Here is a 23,900-nt window from a genome sequence, read left to right on the forward strand (position 1 = left end):
AAATCACTAACAGAATATATTTTAATTTTAATTAAAATAAATTTTATAAAAAAAATTAATGTAATTATTTTTTTTGTAAATGTAAGTAATTTTTTGTTACATTTGTTTAATTTTATAGATGCAAATATTTTTTTGTTCAAAAAATATTTAAGGACTTAATCGTTCAAAATATGAATGTTCATTGGGGATTTTTTCGGACTTTTGTCACTATTTTATCACTTTAATTAGTTGTACAAGTCATAAGAATGTATCCAACAGGTTTTAGAAAAGTCTAAGGAGTTAATTAACATGTTTTGGATTGTCCAAAGACTTATTTGTTCCAAAAATTATTCAATGAGTTATTTAACATGTTTTATATTGTCCAATGACTTATTTGTTCCAAAAAAATTGTCCAAGGAGTTATTTAACATGTTTTGGAATGTCCAATGAGTTATTTGTTCCAAAAAATTATCCAATAATTTAATCATTCCAAACACTAAAGTCCATTGGGATTTATTTAGACTTTTTCCTTCTTCTATATATCTTTTAGAATATGCATTTGGACGTATGAATAAACGAATCTTTCTTGTTTCTACTTGAATCGTTGATTCTAAAAAGTTATGAAGATGATTCTTATTCACTTACAGATTTGTTTCATAAGCTCCTCCATTTACGGATGAAGTGAAACAGTCGTCTGTTGGAGGGATGAGAAGTGAAACAGTCGTCTGTTGGAGGGATGAGAAGTGAAACAGTATTTTGGAGAGAATTTGAAAGCTTCATTATCCTTTAATCATATTCATGACATGACCAAAGAATATTAATTTAATTAACTAAATATTGATTAAAAATGATAAAAATGGAAGAGAAGAATGAAAACTTGAACTAACTACTATTTTTGGTATGGAATGAGAGAAAAAGGTTGTTACTTGATTGCTTTCATGAAACTAACATACTCAAGACTTGATCAAAACAAGGCTTTGCTGATATATAAACGCACATCACACCTGCATGCTTCTCCGATACTTTTCCATTTCCATACAAAATCAAGCATGGATGGTCTCTTCCGCTTAAAAGCCGGCCACCTCACGCTCACGCTGCTTCCCAATCAAATCCCATCTCACCGGACCACCACAGCTTGTCATTTCTCAAGAGCACCTCTTACATCTTTGTTCGCTGCTAACTCTAACTGTCATCATGTGGAAGACACAGTTCCCGGGAGGAAGGCCCAAAATCAGAATTGGGTGATGAGGGTTCTGCAAATGAGGTCTTTATGGAAACCAGAAACCAAGAATCACACACTTGAACAAGGGGATGAGAAGGTCCGTGTGGAGAATGAAAAGGATCATGACATAATTACTGATCAAGACTCATGTGATGCTGATGCATGCAGGGTAGACGACCAGGATCATATACTCGAATTCGATAAGAATTCGTTCTCAAAATTGCTTTCTACAGTTCCTTTGCCTGAAGCAAGGTTGTATGCTAAGATGGCTTATTTGGGTAGCTTATCTTACACCATACCAAAAATAAAGGTACCCCACCCACACCCATCTCTTCTAAACATTAGTTTTCTTGAATGTGCATGTCTCTTGTTTCGGTATCAATTTACTAATTAATGCAGATCCTCGCTTGGGAAACTTCTTTTTTTAAATTTATCGTATATATATGGTGCATGATGTTAGAGAAACCGTTTAAATTCTGATGATGATTTGGAGGCCTAAATATGTAGCTGAAACTTTTGTTATCGCAGAAATCTTGTTAATTTGAAATATGTCTTCACTGATATCAACAAAAGTAATTAGCTGCAACATTTCATCTTGTTATTTGGACAGCTTGGGAATCTCTTGAAACGTCATAGACTCCGTTTCATTACATCTTCGCTAGAAAAGAAGACCGAGCTGGCTGCCAAACCCAAGAAAGAACAACAAGGACATCAAGGCAGCACCAAAAGGAAAGAAGCACAGACCTTCAAGTCCCAGAAAGAAATGGAGGCTGAAAACCAAGAGAAGAATACTGATGGAATAACTCCTTATTCTACAGCTTATCAAATTGCTGCCTCTTATCTGCATTCTCATACAAAGAGCCTTCTTAAGTCCTCAAAGACCAATACGAGTGATAATTTATCACAAGTAGGAGAAAGTGAAGTTGCTGAGGATGTTAGTATGTTGCATGCAAATGCTGATCCTGTTGTGGTTGCTGCCAAGGATGAAGTGAAACAGTCGTCTGTTGCAGATAATGATTTGAACTCAACATGTTCATCACCTTGTGAATGGTTCATTTGTGATGACAATGAAAACAGTACAAGATACTTTGTCATTCAGGTTCATGGGCCTACTATATATATATATAAGCCATTCCAATTATATATCGCTTAATTTTGCGTTATAGTTATATATGGCCTAGACTCTGATGATGGTGGTTCTTAATTGCAGGGCTCGGAATCGCTTGCATCATGGCAAGCCAATCTACTTTTTGAGCCTATTCAGTTTGAGGTGAAACTTTATTATTTAGCTTCCTAGATGTACATTTAATTAGTTGTTATGGAATTTAAGTGATGGTGTAATTAAATTAATTACTGGTGATCAGGCACAGGTGGATGTAATTGTACATAGAGGTATATACGAGGTGGCAAAGGTGGTTTATGAACAGATGTTGCCTCGAGTCCATGAACATCTTCAACGCCATGAGAATGGTACTGCAACGGTCCGTTTAACTGGTCATTCTCTTGGAGGAAGCTTATCTTTGCTTATAAACCTCATGTTATTGATAAGACGACAGGTTCCTGATCCTTCATGTTTACTACCTGTTATTACATTTGGTGCACCATGGGTTATGTGTGGTGGAGATCACCTGCTTCATAAGCTTGGATTACCAACAAATCATCTCCAGGGAATCACAACCCATCGTGACATCGTACCCAGAGCCTTCTCTTGCAACTTTCCCACTCGAGTAGCTGACCTTCTCAAGGCCGTAAATGGGAACTTTCGAAATCACCCATGCCTCAACAACCAGGTATATATGATCCTTCCCTCTTAATACATATTATATAGAATTTTGATGTTATTTTATTCCATAAAAGAAATGTGAGAAATTTATATTTATGCATGCAGAATGTGTTGTATGCTCCAATGGGGGAGTTATTGATTCTGCAGCCGGATGCAAAAGTTTCTCCAAGCCATGAGCTTCTTCCTTCAGGCAGTGGTTTGTATGTTTTGAAGTGTGAGGCATCGGAGAAGCAAACCAGAGCTGCACAGTTGGTTTTCTTAAACACACCACACCCATTAGACATGATTCTTAGCGAGCCTTCAGCGGCGTATGGTTCAATTCTGCGTGATCACGACGTGGAAACCTACCTGAAGTCGATTCGGAGCGTCATCCGTCAACAATTGATTAGAAGAATGAGGCAGCGGCGGAGGCGGAGGAGGAGGCGGCTCGAGGGGGTGATGGCAAAACTTGGGGATGTGATGATGAGGTGGGTGAAGGAAAGTGAAGTGAAGAAGGTGTTAAGGGTATTGGATGATGGTTTGAAACAGATGCATTTGCTTGTGGTAATGTTGGTCCCTGCCACATTGTTGATAATGGAGACATGCACCAAGTTGGTTAATTGGAGTTAGAGTTGTTCATCCACGGGACCTCCGCTTTGAATAAAATCCAATGAAACTCGGATTACTAGTAGAACTAGAAACCATCTCTAGAGTTCAAAGTTCACCAAATGTGAGGTATGTACGTTAGTATTTGTCGTACATAAATATTATATATTTTAGAAAAAAAAAGACCCGAATTTATTATATTAGACTTATTGAATAAAAAAATAAGTTAGGCCTGATCCAGGGCCGAACGGGACCCTAAACTCTAGTTGAGATGTTATGTGTTAATTCCATCTTTCCTACTTCTCCCAAGACCTAACAAATGGCTAGTTTTTGGCATATGTTGGGTTGGCCACGGGCCTAAATTTAGGTCATTTTAGAAAAAGGGTTTGCCTTGTGCCGTGTCGTGTTAATACAATTATTAACGTAAGAAAACCTAATCTATCGCAATTAAATGTTCTCTCATAAATAATGTATATAAAGACGAATGATCGTGTGAGAAGGGAATTTATACTGAGAAGCGTAAGAAGAGATCTTAACCCCTGATCACTTTTAATCTCATACTTACCCGTGAATTGCACTTCAGAAAGAAATTGATCTGGTACACTTAATAAGTGTTGACATTCAATTACAATTGATCCAGGGTGAAGATTTCTTTTCATCATAACTTCTCTTCTCATCGGAACACAACCCTAGGGCTAAATATATGAAATAACAATTTACATTTACAAAAAAAAATTATTATAGCATTGTACTTTCATTTTTTCTTGTTACAACAATGTATTTTCAAGTAAATTGTTATTTCATACAATTTTACCTAATATATGTGAATTAAAAACTAATTTTAGTGCTAGAAAAAGAATATGTTATTGTATTTTTATTTTGAGAGATCCTAACAACATTAAATCATATATCATTTAACAAACTTAAAATCATTTGAACATGACGATGAGAAATTTGAGCAAAGATTACGAGGAATTTGTGAATTATAAGAATGTTGTCCGTGCGGATGGCGTAGCCGCTACTTTTACAATCCTATTCATGTTGGTCATAAACAAAAAAACATTTTAAGCAAAAGGTGTAGGCTCGCGTCTTCAAGTTTCGTCCCTCATCAAAAACGAAAAGGATGTTGAACAAATAAGCAACCCATGTTATTAAACGTGTCCCTCATTAAGCACTTGATGTAATATATTTATAACACTACCAGTCGGTACTATAATTACTGAGATGTGATTATAATACCAAATGAGAATTAGTTGTCCAATAGTTTTTTCTTGTTTGTTTCGTCCTTTTCAATGTATATGGTTATGCCGAGTTTCTTGATAAGAGATTAGGCCTTGTTTGTTTTTTTATAAAACCACTATTATCAGTCTCTTATGTTTGATTCGTTAAAAGGTGAAGCCATTCAGACTGTTTGTTTATTTCAATTTTTCAAAGGTACTCGTATCTTTTTTTTTCTCTTATCTGGTAAGAGGTAAACCAACCTCTTATTGTTCTTCAAGCTCTCAACAACTGTGTTTCTCAATTGATTAACATTAATCGATCCTTACTAAATCAATCCTCACATCTCTCAGTTAATGTATTTTAATAGGATTTAAATGTGTTAAACACTGTTAATGACATTTTCATTTAAACGAATGCTAATTATATAAAAATAAACAAATTCGGACGTTTATCAGTTTACAAAAATAAACAATCTTATTGATTCAGAGTTCAGCATCACCTTTTATAAGTCAAAAGTGAAATAAGACTTCAGACTTCAAGAGCTCTTAAAAACGAGACGCCACCTTAGTATGGGAGTCCCGTATCATCTAGATTTGAACTATTCTTCGACGACATGTATATGCTGGAACATTTGCATAACCTTACTTGCCATTGCAAGTGTATGCAAATGAGCAACTCTATCATGATAGACGTCAAGAATGTACTTTGTAAGAGTGATCTCTCTTTGAAGAAGTTTATACGAAACCTCCTCTTTAAGTGTCTCATCCATCCAACTACATTCGTTGTTTATGAAATATGTACCTAGAGCCTAGTTTGAGAAAGTTAGTACTAACCATCCGATCCTTAGGGTTTATGGCCAGCAACAGTGATTCATGCTTCTTTACCAAAACCATTAAGATTTTCATGATTTAGATGGAGACAAAATTATAGCAAGTGTGTTTGATTGAGTATGGAATAAATAAAGATGCAGAGTTGGAAATTGAGAAAAGAGGCGTTGGTTTTAGTAGAAAATGGCGACGTCACTTTGGGAGTGGTTTGGTTCCCAATAATATATATATATATATATATATATATATATATATGTATACATATATGTATATATTCACACTTTTCCTAATTTCTTGTTTACACCAACACAACTAAACGACACCACCCCAAAACGAATATTTGTACTCTCATCGATTTAACCAAACAATCTACAAACTTGCATTTTGTGAACAAATACAATTAACATCAAACAAAACAAGATCTAATCACTTGGAACTTGGAAGCATTAATATAATTAATTAAAAAGCAAAAAAAAGAGCATATGGATAAGGTTGGATGGGTTCCATTCCATCCACTTGACTCGTCGCATTTAATTTAACACCCAACTTCTCACTTGTCCTTTCTATCTATATATTTACCCTTTTTTCCATTTGCTATCCATCCAAACATATAAGCGTACATTTGGCATTTGGCATCATATCAATCAATAATCACTCACTCTTAACTCTTAACTCTTAACTCTTAACTCTTAGCTCTTAGCTCTGGATATTTATATTTTATATATAAAACCATCAATCCAAATACGACAACATAAGCAGTAGTAGCTGCTGCTGCTGACAAAATTTCCCATTTCTACAAATAATTCAACAATTATTTATTCAACATCTACCTGCTAACAGCTCAATGCTTCATACTTGATGGGAATGGCCCCAATCGGACGGTTACACCCACCTCCACCTCCACCCCCAGCCTGAGACAACAGACTTCCCACCACCGCCAGATCTCTACAGAACACCCCTTGATACACATTCTTCTTTTCCATGTTTCTCTTTTTAACACATTCTAATTTACATGATGATGATTCTTGCTCTTGCTGTTGCTCTTGCATTGCTTCTTGTAATGAATCCCTCTTCCTTTGCTTCTCTGAGGCTTCTTCATCCATAACTATTCTCATCAAACTAGTATACCCTCTTTCAATCAATCTATACAACAATAAACCAGACATCTTTGCTCGATCCCTTATCGAATCCATCTCACCTTCATCCGCAAACTCGCATCTATCCATAAAGCTAGTCGATTTATCAGGCTTATGTCTTAAGCTAAGCAGCAAATGGGCTCTCTCCAATTCTGATCTTGAACAACCCCTTCTCAACCCCATCAAACCGTAGTAATCAACATTCCCTATTTCCCCTGAACACACCCTTCCTTTCAATTCTTCAATTTTCCTCCCCATACACCTCAGCTTTCCCGGAATTTCACCGTATCCAACATTCTGACGTTTCCATGCCGGCCCAGGTAGCTTCCCGTCGCGAAGAATTGAATTGTACACGAGTTTCAAGTGTTCAAGATCGTGAAGCGAATCAGGGAGACAATGGATTGTTTCAAAAAGGGAAGCCCTGGTGGTTAGGGCTTCGATACAAGACGGATCTAACGCCAATGTCCGATTACAATCGGCAATGGCCTCAGCTATCCGACCGGAGGACCTGTAAGCGGCGGCACGGTGCATGTAGCACTCGGCCAGGAACCCTTGAGGGGAACCACGTCGACTATCGACGATTTTGGAGAAATGTCTAATGGCTTCACTGTAGAGACCGGCTTCCGCCGCTGCCATCGCTGCGGTCTTGCGGCGGAGGAGGAGTTTGATGTGGCTTAGTAGGTGGCAGATGCTATCCGATTCTGTCGTCTGTGGCTGGTGGCTGATGGCGAATGTCTCGCCGGAGGAGATGAAACTGTCGTCTGACCAGCAGACGCTTTCCCGGCGGAATGCGGCGGAGGCAAGACGTTTTCCGGTCTGGAGAAGGGCCATAGCGTCCTCCATTAACCCTAGGTGGCAACATGCTTCGCCTAGAACCAAGTACCTGAATCGTAGGATCGTATCAGAAGTCGCTACAAATGGATTTCACTTTTTCAAGTTTGGTCAAATAATGTTGAAAATCATACGAATAATGGCGCAAATGAATACCTCCATTGACCTTCTTGATCACGATTTCTGGCGATGCCATCCATGAGCTTCTTCTTCAAATCGGAGACAGAGAAACACGTGAAGGATCGATCGGAGTTAGCAGCGGCGGACAAAAGCTTGACTCGTTCTCTGGAGAGCGGTTGCGAGTTGTTATCAGAGGAAGAAGAAGAAGTGGATGAATCGTGAGCTTTGATGCTGGGGATGTAATGATGAAGCATCTCTGCAACTTCCTTGAACCTTCTCAAATGAAGAAGAGAAGTGGCCTTCAACTGAAGCGCCATCTCGGACCTTGGTGATACAGCAAGTGCAGCATCAAGTAGGTTAATAGCAGATGCAATGTTGTTCTGTTGTTGAGAAACAATGAGGGATCTTGCATCTTTCACATACTTATCAACAATCTAAAACAAAATTAGGGAAATGAATCAGAAATCGTATGAAAGAATGAGAATGAATTGATTCATACCTTTTGTTTGGTAAGCCACCAGTGCTTCTTTTCAAGACAACAGCCATGAGAATGAGGAGGAGAAGGAGAAGAAACCATAGTTGTTTGTTGGTATGTATGAATCAAGAAAGCTGTAAGATGGTCATATTATTAATTTTTTGTTTGCAGAAGCAGAGAAGATGGGAGAGAAGATAAAAGGGTGGGATTTTAAATGCAAATTAAGCAAGTGCCAGCTTTGACCTCAGACAAAGCTTTCATCCGCTGGCAATGGCATCTATATATTTTATTATGCTTTTATTGAATTAATTTTAAATAAAATTATGAATTTACTTTAAATAAAAAATGAGATTTTATAAAAGATTATTTTTATTAATTAATCAATCTGTTTATAAATTTAATTTATTTTTTGTATGAAGATGTATTGGGTTAGTTTAATAATAATGTGGTCATCTTGAATACAACGATGTCGTAGTTGAAACGCGAAACCACGACCAACATTTTTGGTTTTCGTAAAATTATAACCCTCCTTTCCATGTTTAATAATACATTATAATTTGGAAAATAAGGTGTATAAGTAATATAATTGTTTATTAATAATAACGTATATTTATTAGCAGTTTAATTATTTTAAAGTGGCTCGTAGATTTTTTGATCCATTATACATGACTGTTGAATAGTGGTTTCATGATATAGAAAATAGTTTATTCAGTAAGTTTTTAAGAGAAGATTTGTGCAAAAAGACAAATTTAATTAAAAAAAATACACTCATCCGAAATAAAAAATCTTTCTAATCTATACAAACAGATTAATTTTATACATGACTTAATAGAAAATCAACCAAACAACTATTTAATATTCCTTAAATACCATATTGAAAAAACTGTAGTTGTAAAATGTGATTATATACACACACATATATAGTTGTAGTTAAAATGTGTTAAGTTACAAAGAAGAATGATGAGGATTAAATGTGTAATTTTATATACAAGGTTGTAGTTATTGAATATGAGAAGGGAATATGTAATGTTAAATGAGTTGCGAATGATGTGATTAATAAATATTTAAGAGTTGTTGGTTGGTCAATAATAATAAAACTCTATAATTCACAACTAATTAATCATACCTCATACATATAATAATATGAATATCATCCTCTAAAAAGTCTAACCTATTATACCACCATGAAACATTCCTCTTTTCCTTTCCTCCATTCATATTCATATTCATATTCATATATGAAGAGCTATTAACATAATATATATATATATATATGTAAACAATAACCATTATAAAAATGATAGAGATTTGATTAATGAACTCTTGTTAAATATATGTACCAAAATCAAATCATTTTTGCAATATACTTCTTATAAATTTCGTACATATTAAACTAAAGAATATCATAAAAATGAATGGAAAATGCATGTATGATATGAATGGAATGAGGGTAAGGTCATATATTTGCATACACAAGCAATTTAATTACTAGTAGGGTGCATGATTCATGCAATAACACACATTCCATTGCATTGCTATATACATTAATCATAAACCATGCCCAAATTAAAGGAAACCATTTTTCAAGTTGGCTTAATTAACAATAATGCATTTCATTAGTTTCATGTTGTGGGTTGCTACCAATTCAATTATGTCCTATTAAATAAATATTCATATCTATATATATATATATATATATAGAGAGAGAGAGAGAGAGAGAGAGAGAGAGAGAAGCCAACCAATTAGAAGATAATATATAATGCATGGGTTAGGTTTTGGTAAGAAGTAGAATTAATGTGAGAAGCGTAAAATGAATATCTATCTTTGGATCAATCTCATTATTAAACGTGATTCATAGATGTATTTGAAATTAAAAGTGATTAAAATTGTTTTTTTGTTAGGAATGGAGAGAGAGATGGGTTGAAATGGAGGGACCATTGGTCCCAAGACACAGGGAGGTCTAGAAAGGTATCTATAACACTAATAATAGTGGCAATAGTAATGGTAATGGTAATGGCAATTGAAATTGAAATGGCAATGGTAGGTAGGGTTGCAGAAAGGGACGTACGTATATATGTGTCGACTGACCTACGAGCTTCTTGTAGGATTGGATTTCTTTTTCTATAATCAAAACAATATTTATGACGATGAAATTTAGATACATGCAAGTCAAGTGAAATATGTTAAAAGGTTGATATCCGCTTGATAGGGGTGTTCGTGGGTTGGGTTGATCGGGTTGAAGACATTTTAACAACTCAACTCAATGTTTGCGGTTTGAAAAATCTTAACCAACCCAACCCAAACCATACGGGTTGGTCGGGTTGATACTTTGGTACATTAAAATATTTTTCTAACCTTGAACATGTTATTTCTCTAATCATAATTTCTTTTTCATCATCAACCATTTGATACAACTTATTCATACTTCTTACGTATATCACATTCAATTAATTTTCTCAATTTACGCATATATGTTTACAGTTACTGAACATATTTGAATGAATTAAATAGATATGTGAATAGATTGAAAAGATGTGTATATAAATAGCGTACGTGATAGTGTAATTGTTTAGTGTATATATTAATAGAAATTCAACAATCATATTAAATCTAAGAAATAAATGGATATGAGGTTCATCGGGTTGGGTTGAGTTCAAATAATAGTAACCCAATATCAACCAAATATCTACGGTTTAAAAATTTTACAACTCGATTAGACATCGGGTTGAGTTATTTCGCGTTGGGTTGGGTTGGGTTGATCTGGTTGGTCGGGTTTTTGAGCACCCCTACACCCAGATATATTTAATACAGAAAATTACAAATTTCATCCCTGTGGTTACTGAAAAATTTGTATTGGATCTCTTAAACGAAATAATTACATGTACGGTCACCATAGTTTCATTTTTCTTATGGATGTGATCCCTTGCCCTAGCTCTACTAATCATTGTTCTTTTAAGACAAGGGTAATATTGTCCTTCTATTTTTTTTTATAAAAAAACACACACATACACGTATACATATAGCGTTTCATATAGTCAAGATCAAATTTGATTGGTCAATAATTGTGGCTTTAACTGATCAAAATTTGCAACTATGTGAAAAATAAAAGGGGTAATTTCGTAACTTTTATAAATATGCAACAAACGGGTTCATATGTAAACCTATGTAATTCACATATGAACTATATTTTTTTCAAGTATATAATATTTATACACGACAAATAGAACAAATAAACTCACACACACCCTCCTCACTTTCGGTGAGGTTTGAACCCTTGACCTTCTAAGAGGCCAATGACTCATATACCGCTACAACAAATACCCTTTATTTATGAATCCATGTAATTTACATATGAACAATTTTAATTGATTCACATATAAACTAATTAACTAATTCACATATGAACTGATTAACTTATTCACATATGAATATGTGTAATTCACATATGAACATGTTGTTTATATATGAATCAGTTAAATAGTTCGTGTGTGAACTGATTGACGGGATATAAAAGTTTATATGTGAATCACATTGGTTCATATATGAACTCGTTTGCCGCATATTTATAGAAGGTACGAAACTACCCCTCCATCTTCCGCATACCCATGCGAAGAATTTTTACAGTTTTCACGATCAAAGCCGCAAATGTTCGAGATGGGATCACTTCTTTAGTTCTAAAATATTTGCTACTTCTCAAATGAACTTGACTTTCTCTCTCTCTCTCTCTCTCTCTATATATATATATATATATATATATATGAATGTATTCATGTTATCGTCTTACCCACCATCGACGTTGACGATGGCAAGATGAAGATCAAAGCCATTTGAAGAAAATCCGGCTTCGGTGAGAGAGGCAGGGAGTGAGAAGATGCGATGGATGTCTGTTGGACGAAAAATCTTGTCGTTCAACATCCTAAAGCACGTCAATGCACATACCTTACGTGAGTTGCATGAACAAGCAGTGGCATTAGGGAAAAGAAATCAAGGAAAAGACGAGGTTCATCTCTCGCTATCTCTTCTCTCGTTTTGCTTCCGTGAGGTGATAAATTACAATAACTGAAGCAAATGAGATCGAACACAATTACGTCACAAACACTCACTTGAGTTTCACTCTTATTATTGTCAGGGACCTAATTCATAACAAAAATGAAACCAAAAGGATGTAAATCCACACGAAAAAAGAATGTGAGAGAATCGATGTATAATATTTATATAACCATGAGGACGATATGTGTAATTTATTGTATATAATATATGAAAATGGAGGGCATGTGATTTTCTTTCTTTACAACTATATATCCTTCTTTAAAGGGAATCGATAGCATATATAACATGGCCTAAATTCCATTCCATTAATATTCGAATTAATATTATATTAATTAACTCCAATAAATTAATGAAGGTCCAAGAGACCACTTTCTCTATATTAATTCTTATATGTATATACTTTTTTTTATTGCTAGTCATTATTTATTCATAAATAAGAAAATATCATTAAAGTAATGAGTTGTTTATTTATCTTTTAATAGTTTCATTAAGAACCAACATTTGAATCGTTAAGAGGTGAATTTTGTTTGACAAAAAAAAGTTGGTCTCTTAATGACTCTAAAACCATCTGAATGATTTTGTACATTGGGCATCTCTTAACCATTCAGTGCTCTAATTTCGTTGTAAATAGTTACCAAATAATTATATTTCAGTTTGCACTGAAGCATTTTAATCATTTTGTACCAAACCATTCATCAACTACCAAACAACCCCTAACTTTGGATTAATATGATGGTAGCATGGGAAAAATGTAATTGGTTGGCAATATTAGATAGAAGAGGGAGATGTTTCGATATAGAGAAGGACTTAAGGAAGTCTAGATTTTTAAAGAACGACGATTATTTTAAAAAGATTTAAAATATGTATTAAACATATAATTTTAATGATTGAATTAATAAAAACAGAGAGAACTCAAATTCTCGATGTTAATTCAAAATAATATATTATTAAATTCATGAATTAGGAAATGAGTAACGTGCAAGGGAAAAATGTGAAAAAGTTGGTACATGGCATCTCTAGAGATATTAAAATAGGAAAAAGAATATTACTTTTTAGAAGATTTTAAAAAAAAAAAATAGGAGAGAATATAAAAATATTTAAATTTTAAATTTTTTTAAAATTTTGTTGTTGAGAAAAAAATTGTTTTAATGTTTCATAATTTAGTTGAATAATGTATTTATCTTTAACTAAAATTTATTTAAAAAATTATTAAAATATTAAATATTTTAATAATATAATTAATGTTGAAGTCTTTAAAATAAACAATTTGTAATCTTTACAGAAATTTTATTTTTTGATTTTCTATTTTAAAAAAAATTATAAATTATCTATTGAATAACTTTTAGGTTCTATCAATATTGTAAGGATAAATTGACGAAATATACTTTTGCATTAAAAATGGCCAAAAATTGGTCTCAGGCTAGGTTAGACTAGACCGGTCGTGGTCCGGACTAGTGATGGCCAAAAACCGGTCCCGATAAGTCTCAAAGTTTTGCATAACCGGCCATAACCGATCCCGGTTCCGGTCAAAAAAGTGAAGACCGGGCAAGGCGAATCATAACCGGTTATGGGGTCCCGGTTTCGGTCCCAACCGGTCCTGATATTAAAAAAAAAAATTAATGATATATATTTTCAATACATTATAATATTTGTAATCGGTCCACTAAAATACAATTTAAAAATGCATTTTAATATAATTAAAATTACGTTGTCTTAAAAAAAATACATTATAAAATAATTAAAAATAAATTTATTTTAATTTTTGGGACAGGCCGGGTCGATCCAGAACTGATCCTTGTTTTCGATCTCATAACCGGTCCATACCAAATTACTGGTCCCGAGTCGGCCCGATTTAACCATCACTAGTCTGGAGTCTCTGGACCATAATCCTAGGCCTGATCATAAACCCAATTCAGAAAAGATATTTTTAATACACAAAGATAATTAATAAAATTTCACTACGATTTTTGAAATTTATGATTGAAATAAAAAATGTTTAGAAAAACTTGCATTTAAATTAACAAAAAGTTATAAAAATTGAAATTATATATAACCGGCTCAATTGGTAAATTTTGTAACCGTTCCCAATTTGGCTATTTTTAATCGGGTTAAATGTATGTAATAACAATCTACTTTTATAAAAATTTTATTATAGCATTATACTTTTGTTTTTTTTATTACAACAATGTACTTTCAAATTTTTTTTTTTATTAAGACATCGCATTTCCAAAAATCTACCCCATTATAGCAATGAGTAACCTGTTACCTTTTAAACCGGTTAACCCCTTGACTTTTTTTGCTTGTGTGACTTTGATGAGGTGATGTGGATGACACATTATTTTGATGACTTAACTAAAATAAAAATAAAAACATATTTCAAATTATTATTAGTGATTTTCATTTTTCGTTGCTATGATTTAAAAAATATTTAATTTTTTTGACTTTTTCTTATTAAGTTGCATACAAATTAAATATTCTAGAGTAAAATATTTATTAAATAAATATGATACATTATTTTCTTGTTTGTAAAAAAAGTAACACTTCTTATTTTATATTGTTCAAAAAAATACTTATCTTTTTAAAGTTCTCTCTAAAATGTTAACGAAATAAATTGTGATTTACAATTTTTTAGTATTGTATGTTCATAAATAATTCAAAAAATCTAATTGATTTAATATATTTATACGTCAAGTAGAAGTTTTTGAACAAATATAATATATTATTTAAAAGATAACATTTTTTTGGTAAAAAAAAGAACAATTCTTATTTATTTTTCAAAAAACACACATTTTTTAAAAATATTATAGAGATAGGTTATCTTCTGCTAGTTTTATCAATATTGGTATATTAATGAATAATTTAGATTTTTTTAATTCATTTAATATATTTATTAAATAACATGTAAAATATCTAAATATTAAAATTAAAAGTACATTGTTTAATAAGAACTAATAGATGATATAATAAAATAATTTTAAAAATACAATGTTGTAATAAAAAAGTCATATCATTATAAATAAATGTGAACAACCTACGTGAACAATGAAGTGACATGAAAACTTGGGATAATAAGTAAATTTAAATCAAAAGGTTAGCCAATGCTATAATGAGTAAACCTTTTAAAGTATAGTTTCTTAATAAAAAATAGTTTGAAAATACGTTATTGTAATAAAAAAAAAATAAAGATACAATGTTATAATATATTTTTTTTATTAAAATAGATTGTTATTTTGTGATTTTTATCTTTCTAATTTGCAATTTGTGTAGCGGTTGAATGGGCCTCGAATCATCTTACAGGCCCATGTTTAGATTCTATCTTTCCACCGGCGGGAACAATACTTGCTTCCCAACCAAATAGACGCCACCGTCATCTGCTGCTGTCTACCTCCTCTCCTCATCAATCTTCAAATCGGGTATCGTCTTTCTATAACCTCTCCCTCTCCATTTCAGCATCTTACTTTTCCTCAAATTTCATCTATCTTCGTTCTATTTAGTTATCCGCAATTCATCTTTTTAGTGTTTCATTGTATCATGTTTGTCTCCTTCAAATTCGTGGATTACATGTAATTTGTTTTACACCGTTGCTACAGAAAGTTAATAGATGAATCACCGACAAGGGGATTGTGATTCTAGGGCTCTTTTGGGTCTGTAACTGTTACCATGCCCGATTTCAGAATCTCCCTCTTATGCCCTAATTGCCAAATTACCAACAATTTGTGGCAAATATCAAGACAAAGCTGAAACACAATTTTCTTAACAATTATATTATAAGAATATTGATAAAAAATGATAAGAATTATCTACCCAATTTCCATTGTTTTGCCTGTTTCTGCATCATTCCCTAATTGAATGAGCTGAGCAACAATTCTTATTGCTAAGCTATGCAGATTCAAGTTCTAACTTCTAACCAGTCAGAAGATCCATACATCCTTCTGTCTGGTATTCAAGACATGATTCTTGAGTAGTTTATAATTTGGGAAGCCTTTGGGTTTTGTATGGCTGTTTGGGGAGGAAGAACAGGGTCACACATATGCCAAAGTCCAACCAGGCACGGTAAAGCTGCCTTTCCACAAAAATCTAGGACTTGATCACCCCTAAAGTCGACTGAAGGGAGAGAAGATGTTTGACATCACCGATGTGAAGACTATGTTGACCCATAGGAATTCTTCTAATTCCAGACCTATCAACAACGCTCAAGAACTTGCACACATGAATGTTTATAGGCACCCTCAGCTGTGTCCCTGCTGGTACTTGCACCTTCTTAAAGGCAACCAACTGTTTGTGGGGACCCCAGTGACCAACTGGTGGGGTCGAGTACACAAGCAGTGTGTGGGACCCATCTTTAGAACCCGCGTTCCTCACATCCACTTGTAGACCGAGAGACAGCCTGCCACACTTGGCATGCGTTACCCTTATTGCATTGGTGGATATGGTTGTATTTTTGTGGCGCCCATCCACTGGAACTGTAAAAATTGCAGGACCACTGGCGAGCGTCTGGATGAAATTTGAGTAGCTGAATCCATGCCCAAAAGGATAGACGACTGGGCCTTTGTAGAAACGATAGGTCCGGCCTGGGTAACCCCTTGCTAGGTTCGATCTCATGTCCATTGTTGTCATTGGCACCTTTGAGAGGTAATCTTGTGTATACCACGTCATTGGTAGCTTTCCTCCTGAAACATTTTTGATGATTGATGTCACTTGAAATTATAGTTGCTTATAAAAAAAGGACTGGACTATCACCATGGTGTTAGGGTACCTGGATTATGTGTTCCAAACAACACATCCGCAATAGCAGTGCCTCCAGCTTGGCCAGGGTAGCCGGCCCAAAGAATAGCACCTACTCGAGGATCATGCTCAGCGAAAGACACATCGATAGGCCCTCCAGACATGAGCACCAATATAATGGGTCCCTTTGAGGCTGCAGCAACCTTAGATACAAGTTCTTGTTGATACCCTGGTAGTAGCAACCCTTCTCTGTCTTTGAACTCTGCCTCTATTGACTGGTCCAAACCCATTACCAACACCGTTGCATCTGCTTGGCGGGCTGCATTGATGGCATCACCAAAGTGGTGAGCATTCTTGCAATTCACATTGGGGCAACCTGGCTGGTGAATTGTTTTTGTGTATCTCCCTATTCCTTGGAGAGGAGTTGTATATCCACATGCAATACCTAGAGAGGAAACGAAAAGAAAACTAAAATAAATAAAAGTTTCACAATAATGATCACCAAGTGTAAGGGCTTAGAAACTACCGGCATAGTTTCCAATCATGGTAACAGTAACATCAGAATTAGGGCCAATGACAGCAACGGTGCGGTGGCGTCTTGGGGATAGAGGCAGGGAAGGGCCATGATTCTTAAGAAGAACAATCCCTTGCCTTGCTGCTTCAAGAGCTAGCTCCTGATTAGCTGGGGTGCACACATCTCTTGGCCCAAGATTACCAAAGGGCTGAGCAGCGGAGTCTCCATCAAACATTCCTAATCTCATTTGAACTGTAAGGGTGTTAACTAATGCACTATTGATGTCATTCTCCTTCAAGAGACCTCGTTCAACCGCACCCTGTGTGTGGACAGCTAGGAATGGTCCACAGTCCAAATCCAAACCTGCTTTTATAGCATCTGCAGCAGCTTCTTCAGGAGTGGCTGTGTAGTGTTGATTGTCATAGAACACTCCAACAGAGTCGCAATCCGAGACTATGTACCTATTTGGTGAAACAATATTGAAGACATAGAAAGCAAAACAAGCTAGTGATGGAATGAATTCAAATGCAATAATGCAAAACCAGAAATAGTACCCATTCAGACGCCAAGCCCCACGGATGGTGTCTTTCAGAAGTCTAGGGTCAGCACAGGTGGGAATGCCATTGACTTGATTATAAGAGCACATAACACTTGCCACGTTCCCTTGCATCACACATTGTCTGAATGGCACTTCAAATGTATCCACCATTTCCTGCCTGCTTACCTGCATTGCATCATATAAACAAAAACACCATATATATATGATTTATCCAATTAGATATCATCTTTTAACTCATTCAATTCTTTTATATATATATAAAATATAAATAAAGGATCTTGTTTACCTTAGCATTAAAATGGAAGCGATCAACCCCACTCCAGTTATCAAGATCGTAGGCAGTGTAGTGTTTACAACATGCAGCCACTTTCAAACGATCACCAGGTAGGTTACCCTGTAGTCCCCTAACATATCTGGCAGCGTATTCACCTGCTACAATTGGGTCTTCACCAGGAGTCTCTTGTCCTCTGCCCCATCTTGGGTCTCTAAATATGTTGACATTTGGGCTCCAATATGTTAAACCTGCCCACCCTCCATTGTACATTGCTCTAGCTTCATCAGACACCACCTACATTACATGATTACATACACCCATACCCATATTTCAAATCCTTATCCCTACCCATAATAGCAACTCCATTCCACATTCAAGTAACAAGGACACTTTAGGTGATAGAAATAAATGTAGTCACTGACAGGGACTTGAAATGTAAATTAAAGGACTCCCATCATTTATTTATTTATTTCAACATGAAAGCGATTGCCAAGATTTTAAGTTTTTGTCTATAAAAAAAACACGACATGTGATGTAAACTATTTTTGAAAGGGAATATTATAATAAGTAGAAAGGTTCGATGATTAAATATGGAATTTGTATATGTATATAATTTTGTTGGTAGTGGAGTCTTTATTTTTGCTTTTCTCAAAAGTCTTGACAGGAATATGAGGGTAAAAATGACATAAACGCCCTTCCCATTTGTTCTTTCCAAACGTATGTATAATACTAATACTAGTAACGTGCATGAAATTATTATCAAGTAATGAAGAGAGAGACTCACCCGCCCGATTTCTTCCCATAAGGAGGCATTGAACGAAGCAGCGGTGGTGATGACCTGAGGGAAGGCGGTTGCGCCAGAGAAGTCACCACCGAACCTGGTTCCAGGACCCACATTAGAGACACCATGAAGTGCCTCTGACCACCACTCATACTCCACCAACCCCAGCCGTGGCACCGCCGTTGCATTGTTCACCAACAGCCCCAGCTTCTCTTTCAACGTCAGCCGGCCGATCAAATCCCTCACTCTATCTGCTATGGGCAAGTTAATCTTGCAAAAGGGTAAATCCTTGACGGCGGCATTTCTTGGGTCGCAGGCAAATAACCTTAGGGCATTTCCGGTGGGCCAAGAGACAGCCAAGACGAAGAGAAAAAGAAGAAACAAGTGAGGTAGAGATAGGGGTATGGTGGTGGCAGCCATTTTTTGGAAAACAATGTGAGTGAGTGATAGAAAGTGGGGAAGGGGCAGTGGGGTTTATATAAGGCAAAGGTAACAACCGGTAAGTGATTGAAGTTGGGTAGCAAGCAAGAGAATCGGAGCTCCGTTTGTGAAAAAATATATATATATATATATATATATATATATATATATATATATATATATATATATCCATTGGGTTTAATTAGTCAGTTTGTATAAAAGTGGAAATTAAATAATAAATAAATTGGTGTTGATGCAAGTTGGTTGTAATATAAAATATGTAGATAATATAAAGAATATAAATCTATGTACGACACAGACACTCTTAATTAGGTTTGTATTATTTATAGAGCAAAATATGCATTTCAATTTTTTAGGAAGGTACATGCTGAGACATTGTTGAAATTTCTTTTTTATTGATAAAAGAGAATGAAATATGGAATGAGAGTAAGTAGAGATAGAGAGGCATGGACGTAGGCGTATGTGGAAAGAAACAAAAGAAATAGAAGTGGAGTTGTAATTAAAGAATGAAAAGGGAAATTTTAAGAAAATGTGAATGAAAGGAGAGACACGTGGGAGGATGTGATTTGTGGATGGAGGGGGTGGACCGGATATAAAGCAGGGAGCAGGTTTTTATGTGAAGTTGCAGGATAAGGTTTTATTATATATGTATTTTAATTTTACCACAACATATTAACTATGGTTATATATATGATATGTATAGTTTCCAAAGCCAAAGCCAAAGCCAAAGGGGGTATGTATGTATGTAAAGGTAAAAGTGGGGAGTGATGGAGACCTGAAAGGGCGGTCACGTGCAATTGTTATGGTCAAAAACATGATTGCAATCCTGATCAGTAATATGCTTGTTATCTTATGGTAAATGGAAATTGGTTGATTAGGAGAAGGCTTGACTTGGAAGAGATGTGTTGATAATTATGTAATATGTCACCAACAATATTCCTTTCCTTTGCTTCTCAACCAATCCATACACACTACCACTACCACTACCATGTGTACATTCTTTCACTCATCACATGCCAATATGCCATACCATACATGTATGTTACATATATATACATATATATATAGTCTTTAAGAAAAATGAAGATGGCATGAAATATACAAGGTACAAGACAGGTTGATTGATGTTGCTATTACCATTACTATTACTATTATTATTGGTATTGCCAACCCTGAAACTAAACAAAGATTTACATATCCACTTGCCTTTTGCTTTTTGATTATTGAAAACATGATGGGCCTGGTGCCAACTTGCATCATCCTTCAATGACAAATCAAGCATTATCTCAAAATCTATACCAACTACACATCCATATTCCATCCATGATGTTAAATTTGTTATTAATCCTTTCCAACTCCACTTTCTTAAATTCAATCATCATTTCATATGTATATGTATATGTATATGTTTATGCATCTACCTTCATACATCATAGAATACCAAATAAAATGAATAATATGTAGTTTAGATGGTTGGAACAACCAAAATATTATCAACATTAAATGAATTTTCCTAATTATGTCCTATTTTCTAATGTCTTGTCTGGAAACCAGTTGCCTCTACCGGTTAACATGTTACGGTTTGCATCTTCTCATGTCCTTCTAGCTTTTCCTTGCGCAAGGACGTCTTTCAAATGGTGGGCTTGGAACTTGACACACTCATTTTCCTTCGATGATTTGTTGAATGGATAATACTTCTTTCGCATTTCAAGTTCAAAGAGTCAGCTCCGAATTGTGGTTGTGGATCACCCTTTATTTAATTTGGAAGCATCGAAACAATCAGACAAACCGAATGAGGAGCTTGATCGGTTCTTCACGATGCAGATTCTTGCGTTCAACTGGATCTCTAGGCATGTCAAAGGTTTCAACTTGTCATGATGGAATGATGTTAGATCGAGGTCAATATTTCATTGTCTAGTACGTTTTACACTCGCGAGTTTTGTCATGTTTCCTTGTCTTGCGTCTTATATAAAAGGTTTTTGTTCTTGAATTGTTGTTCTAATGAATTTTTTTGCTGTCTTTAAAAAAACAGATCAAGCCTTTTTAACCGGACCTTAAGGCATGGTCAAATTTAACAGGTTTTGAACTTTTTTTGGATGCTGTTTGTTTTTGAATGTTTCAAATACAGATATCATTATAACAACCTGTTATATTATATTTGTATTGAAATTTCTGTACCCAAAAATCATAGTTTGTTATTAACAGTCGAGCTTTTAGCAACCAGTCCAGACCTCTTGTAATTGGTTTCTACCTATCGCAATTTTAACATCAGACATCTTCCAACTTAACTACTCTCCAGCCTCTTGTAACCGACCCTAAGTCCTAACTGGCCCCAGCCGGCCTTGGGTCCCACTCGTCCATCTATAGTTGCTTTAGGAATAAGCGCTTACCGGGTAAGTGTTTGGTAAAAGTAGAAAAAAAGCTAGCATATATAATTAATTCACACACCAATGATATCCAAGCGTTTATATATAACTAGAAAGCAGAAACGTTAATATTATTTTGAAAATAAAGTGTTTAATTCAAAGCAACCAATGGCGGATCTTTGCCTTGACCCCTTTCTCCTTGATGGTATCCAAACTAGGCTTCCATGAAGCTTTCCCAGATAACTGCCTGCTCAAGTAATAATCAGCAGACCTGCCTTGCGACTCCATTTCCATTTCCATTTCCTTTTTCATAAATAAGCCTACTCCTGGTTTTGCTTTCAACACCATCTGTGACTCTGACTTGCCCTTTTTCACAGCCAGACGGATCCTAGCAAACAACGGAAGAAACCCTGTGTAGGCCGACACGAATGAGTTGGACGAACTGAGAAGCGCATTGGCCCTCAGCAGAAGGTAACGAGCTTCTTCACATGACATTGATCGCTTCATAGGCATCATCATGTAAATCTTGCTAGTCTCAAGCTTCAGGTCGGCAGGCAAAGGGGTTGGCTTTCTTGCTTTCTGATCAAACTCCACAACCACTTGCTGTGGATGGTCTAGCATGAGCTCTGCTACCGTGACTGGGTTCTCGTATTCTTGGAGGGTCCCGTCGGAGAGTATGATTCTTCTTCCACGTGAGGCATGCATATGAGAGATCATGTGGTTCCCCATAGCAATATCCAGAAAGTGATGATGAGTATGGTAGGATTAATTGATTGATTATAAATGGAATTAGTGTTGGTTAGTTAAACCGTTCCATCTTGATCTAGTACAAGTGGACTTGGTAAATAACTAGTAAACTAAAAGTATTTGATGTACGTGTATGTGTGTGTTGCAACTGTGTTACCTACATCTTCATGGTCTAACCTAACCTAACCTCCAATCATATATATAAACTCATCACCTCACTCATTCAATATATATATATATATATATATATATATATATATATATGTATATGAAAAATAACAAATAAAATATTCATTTTTATAAATTAATTAGTTGAGATAACTTAAGAAAAGTCGATAACTTTTCTACTTTAAATGATTAAGTTCCTAGGAATGAATAAATCATTGAACTTTCTCATTCCTACACTTTTTTTTTTTGTAAAAATAAGCCATCCGCAAACTTTTAAAAACGGGTCACTCCCCCTCACAGCCCCATCCTTGTATGTTTTCCATACCGCCCATCACCTCCGTTGCCCCTTCCAACGATCTTTCCTCTTTTATCTTTTTTGAAAATCTGGAATTAAGGGGCCAACGGAGGCGATGAGGTGATGGAGAGCGGATGTCGACGATGGGGTGGCAACGGGTGGCGAGGGGGAGCCATGGTGTTGGGTACGGGAGGATTGAATGACGTAAGATTTGGGAATGGTAAAACTGATTTAGGTTTTTTTTTTACTTTAAAATTTTTCTAGACTGTACATGGATCTTTTTTTGGGTAAAATAATGTTGATATCAAATTTCTACAAGTTCGATGATTTATTTATTAAAAATATTTAAAAACTTAATCATTTTCAATTAAAATATGATTTGGAAAACAATAATGAACAACATTTTAACTTAAATGTTTGATTTTAATTGGTTGAAAATTTCACAATTAATAAGGTTTTAGAACTAAATATTAATCAAGTTAATGTTAAATAAGATATATATCTATATCTATACTATATTATAAAGCATTTGTCTAAAACTCTTAAAAACTTTTAAACTCTTAAACTCTTAAAACTCTTAAACTCGTTCATCCTTAAATAATTCCATCCCTAAATAATTTCATCCCTATCCGATTTCATTCCATAACTAAATTCGTGTAACTAACTGCAGATAAACACAATCAAATACAGGATAAACATCTAATTTTAAATATAAAAAATCTAAAATATAATTAGGATAATCATTGAGTTCTAACAAAATACTTAAGTATTATCTTTATAAAATGTTATATTATTAAACCA

At 34.8% G+C, this 23,900-nt stretch overlaps 4 protein-coding genes and 1 long non-coding RNA gene across 5 annotated transcripts; 2 read left to right on the top strand and 3 right to left on the bottom strand.

The window, feature by feature from the left end:
* The first annotated feature begins 1,028 nt into the window (after window positions 1–1,028).
* Window positions 1,029–3,593, top strand: LOC112517790. Its single transcript, XM_025125164.1, has 5 exons — window positions 1,029–1,511; window positions 1,812–2,300; window positions 2,412–2,471; window positions 2,566–2,991; window positions 3,090–3,593. The coding sequence occupies exons 1-5, from the start codon at window positions 1,029–1,031 to the stop codon at window positions 3,591–3,593; spliced, it is 1,962 nt and encodes a 653-aa protein (XP_024980932.1).
* Window positions 3,594–6,043: 2,450 nt separating this feature from the next.
* LOC112518614 lies at window positions 6,044–8,281 on the bottom strand. Its single transcript, XM_025126379.1, has 3 exons — window positions 8,204–8,281; window positions 7,741–8,138; window positions 6,044–7,636 (listed from the first exon to the last, which is right to left on the bottom strand). The coding sequence occupies exons 1-3, from the start codon at window positions 8,279–8,281 to the stop codon at window positions 6,451–6,453; spliced, it is 1,662 nt and encodes a 553-aa protein (XP_024982147.1). The 3' UTR covers window positions 6,044–6,450.
* Window positions 8,282–15,543: 7,262 nt separating this feature from the next.
* On the top strand, window positions 15,544–21,513 carry LOC112518033. The gene is made up of 2 exons (XR_003069775.1): window positions 15,544–15,642; window positions 21,078–21,513. It is a non-coding gene; the product is annotated as an uncharacterized LOC112518033 (long non-coding RNA).
* Window positions 15,649–19,519, bottom strand: LOC112518032 (probable beta-D-xylosidase 2). The gene is made up of 5 exons (XM_025125557.1): window positions 19,086–19,519; window positions 18,314–18,595; window positions 17,481–18,192; window positions 16,986–17,399; window positions 15,649–16,899 (listed from the first exon to the last, which is right to left on the bottom strand). The coding sequence occupies exons 1-5, from the start codon at window positions 19,500–19,502 to the stop codon at window positions 16,307–16,309; spliced, it is 2,418 nt and encodes an 805-aa protein (XP_024981325.1). The 5' UTR covers window positions 19,503–19,519; the 3' UTR covers window positions 15,649–16,306.
* Window positions 21,514–21,974: 461 nt separating the features above from the next.
* LOC112518031 lies at window positions 21,975–22,753 on the bottom strand. The gene has a single exon (XM_025125556.1). It carries the CDS (start codon window positions 22,616–22,618, stop codon window positions 22,046–22,048), a length of 573 nt encoding a protein of 190 aa, XP_024981324.1. The 5' UTR covers window positions 22,619–22,753; the 3' UTR covers window positions 21,975–22,045.
* Window positions 22,754–23,900: the final 1,147 nt, after the last annotated feature.

Source organism: Cynara cardunculus, assembly GCF_001531365.2.
Source record: "Cynara cardunculus var. scolymus isolate 2C chromosome LG 9, CcrdV1, whole genome shotgun sequence".
In the NCBI taxonomy this organism is placed as follows: Eukaryota; Viridiplantae; Streptophyta; class Magnoliopsida; order Asterales; family Asteraceae; genus Cynara; species Cynara cardunculus.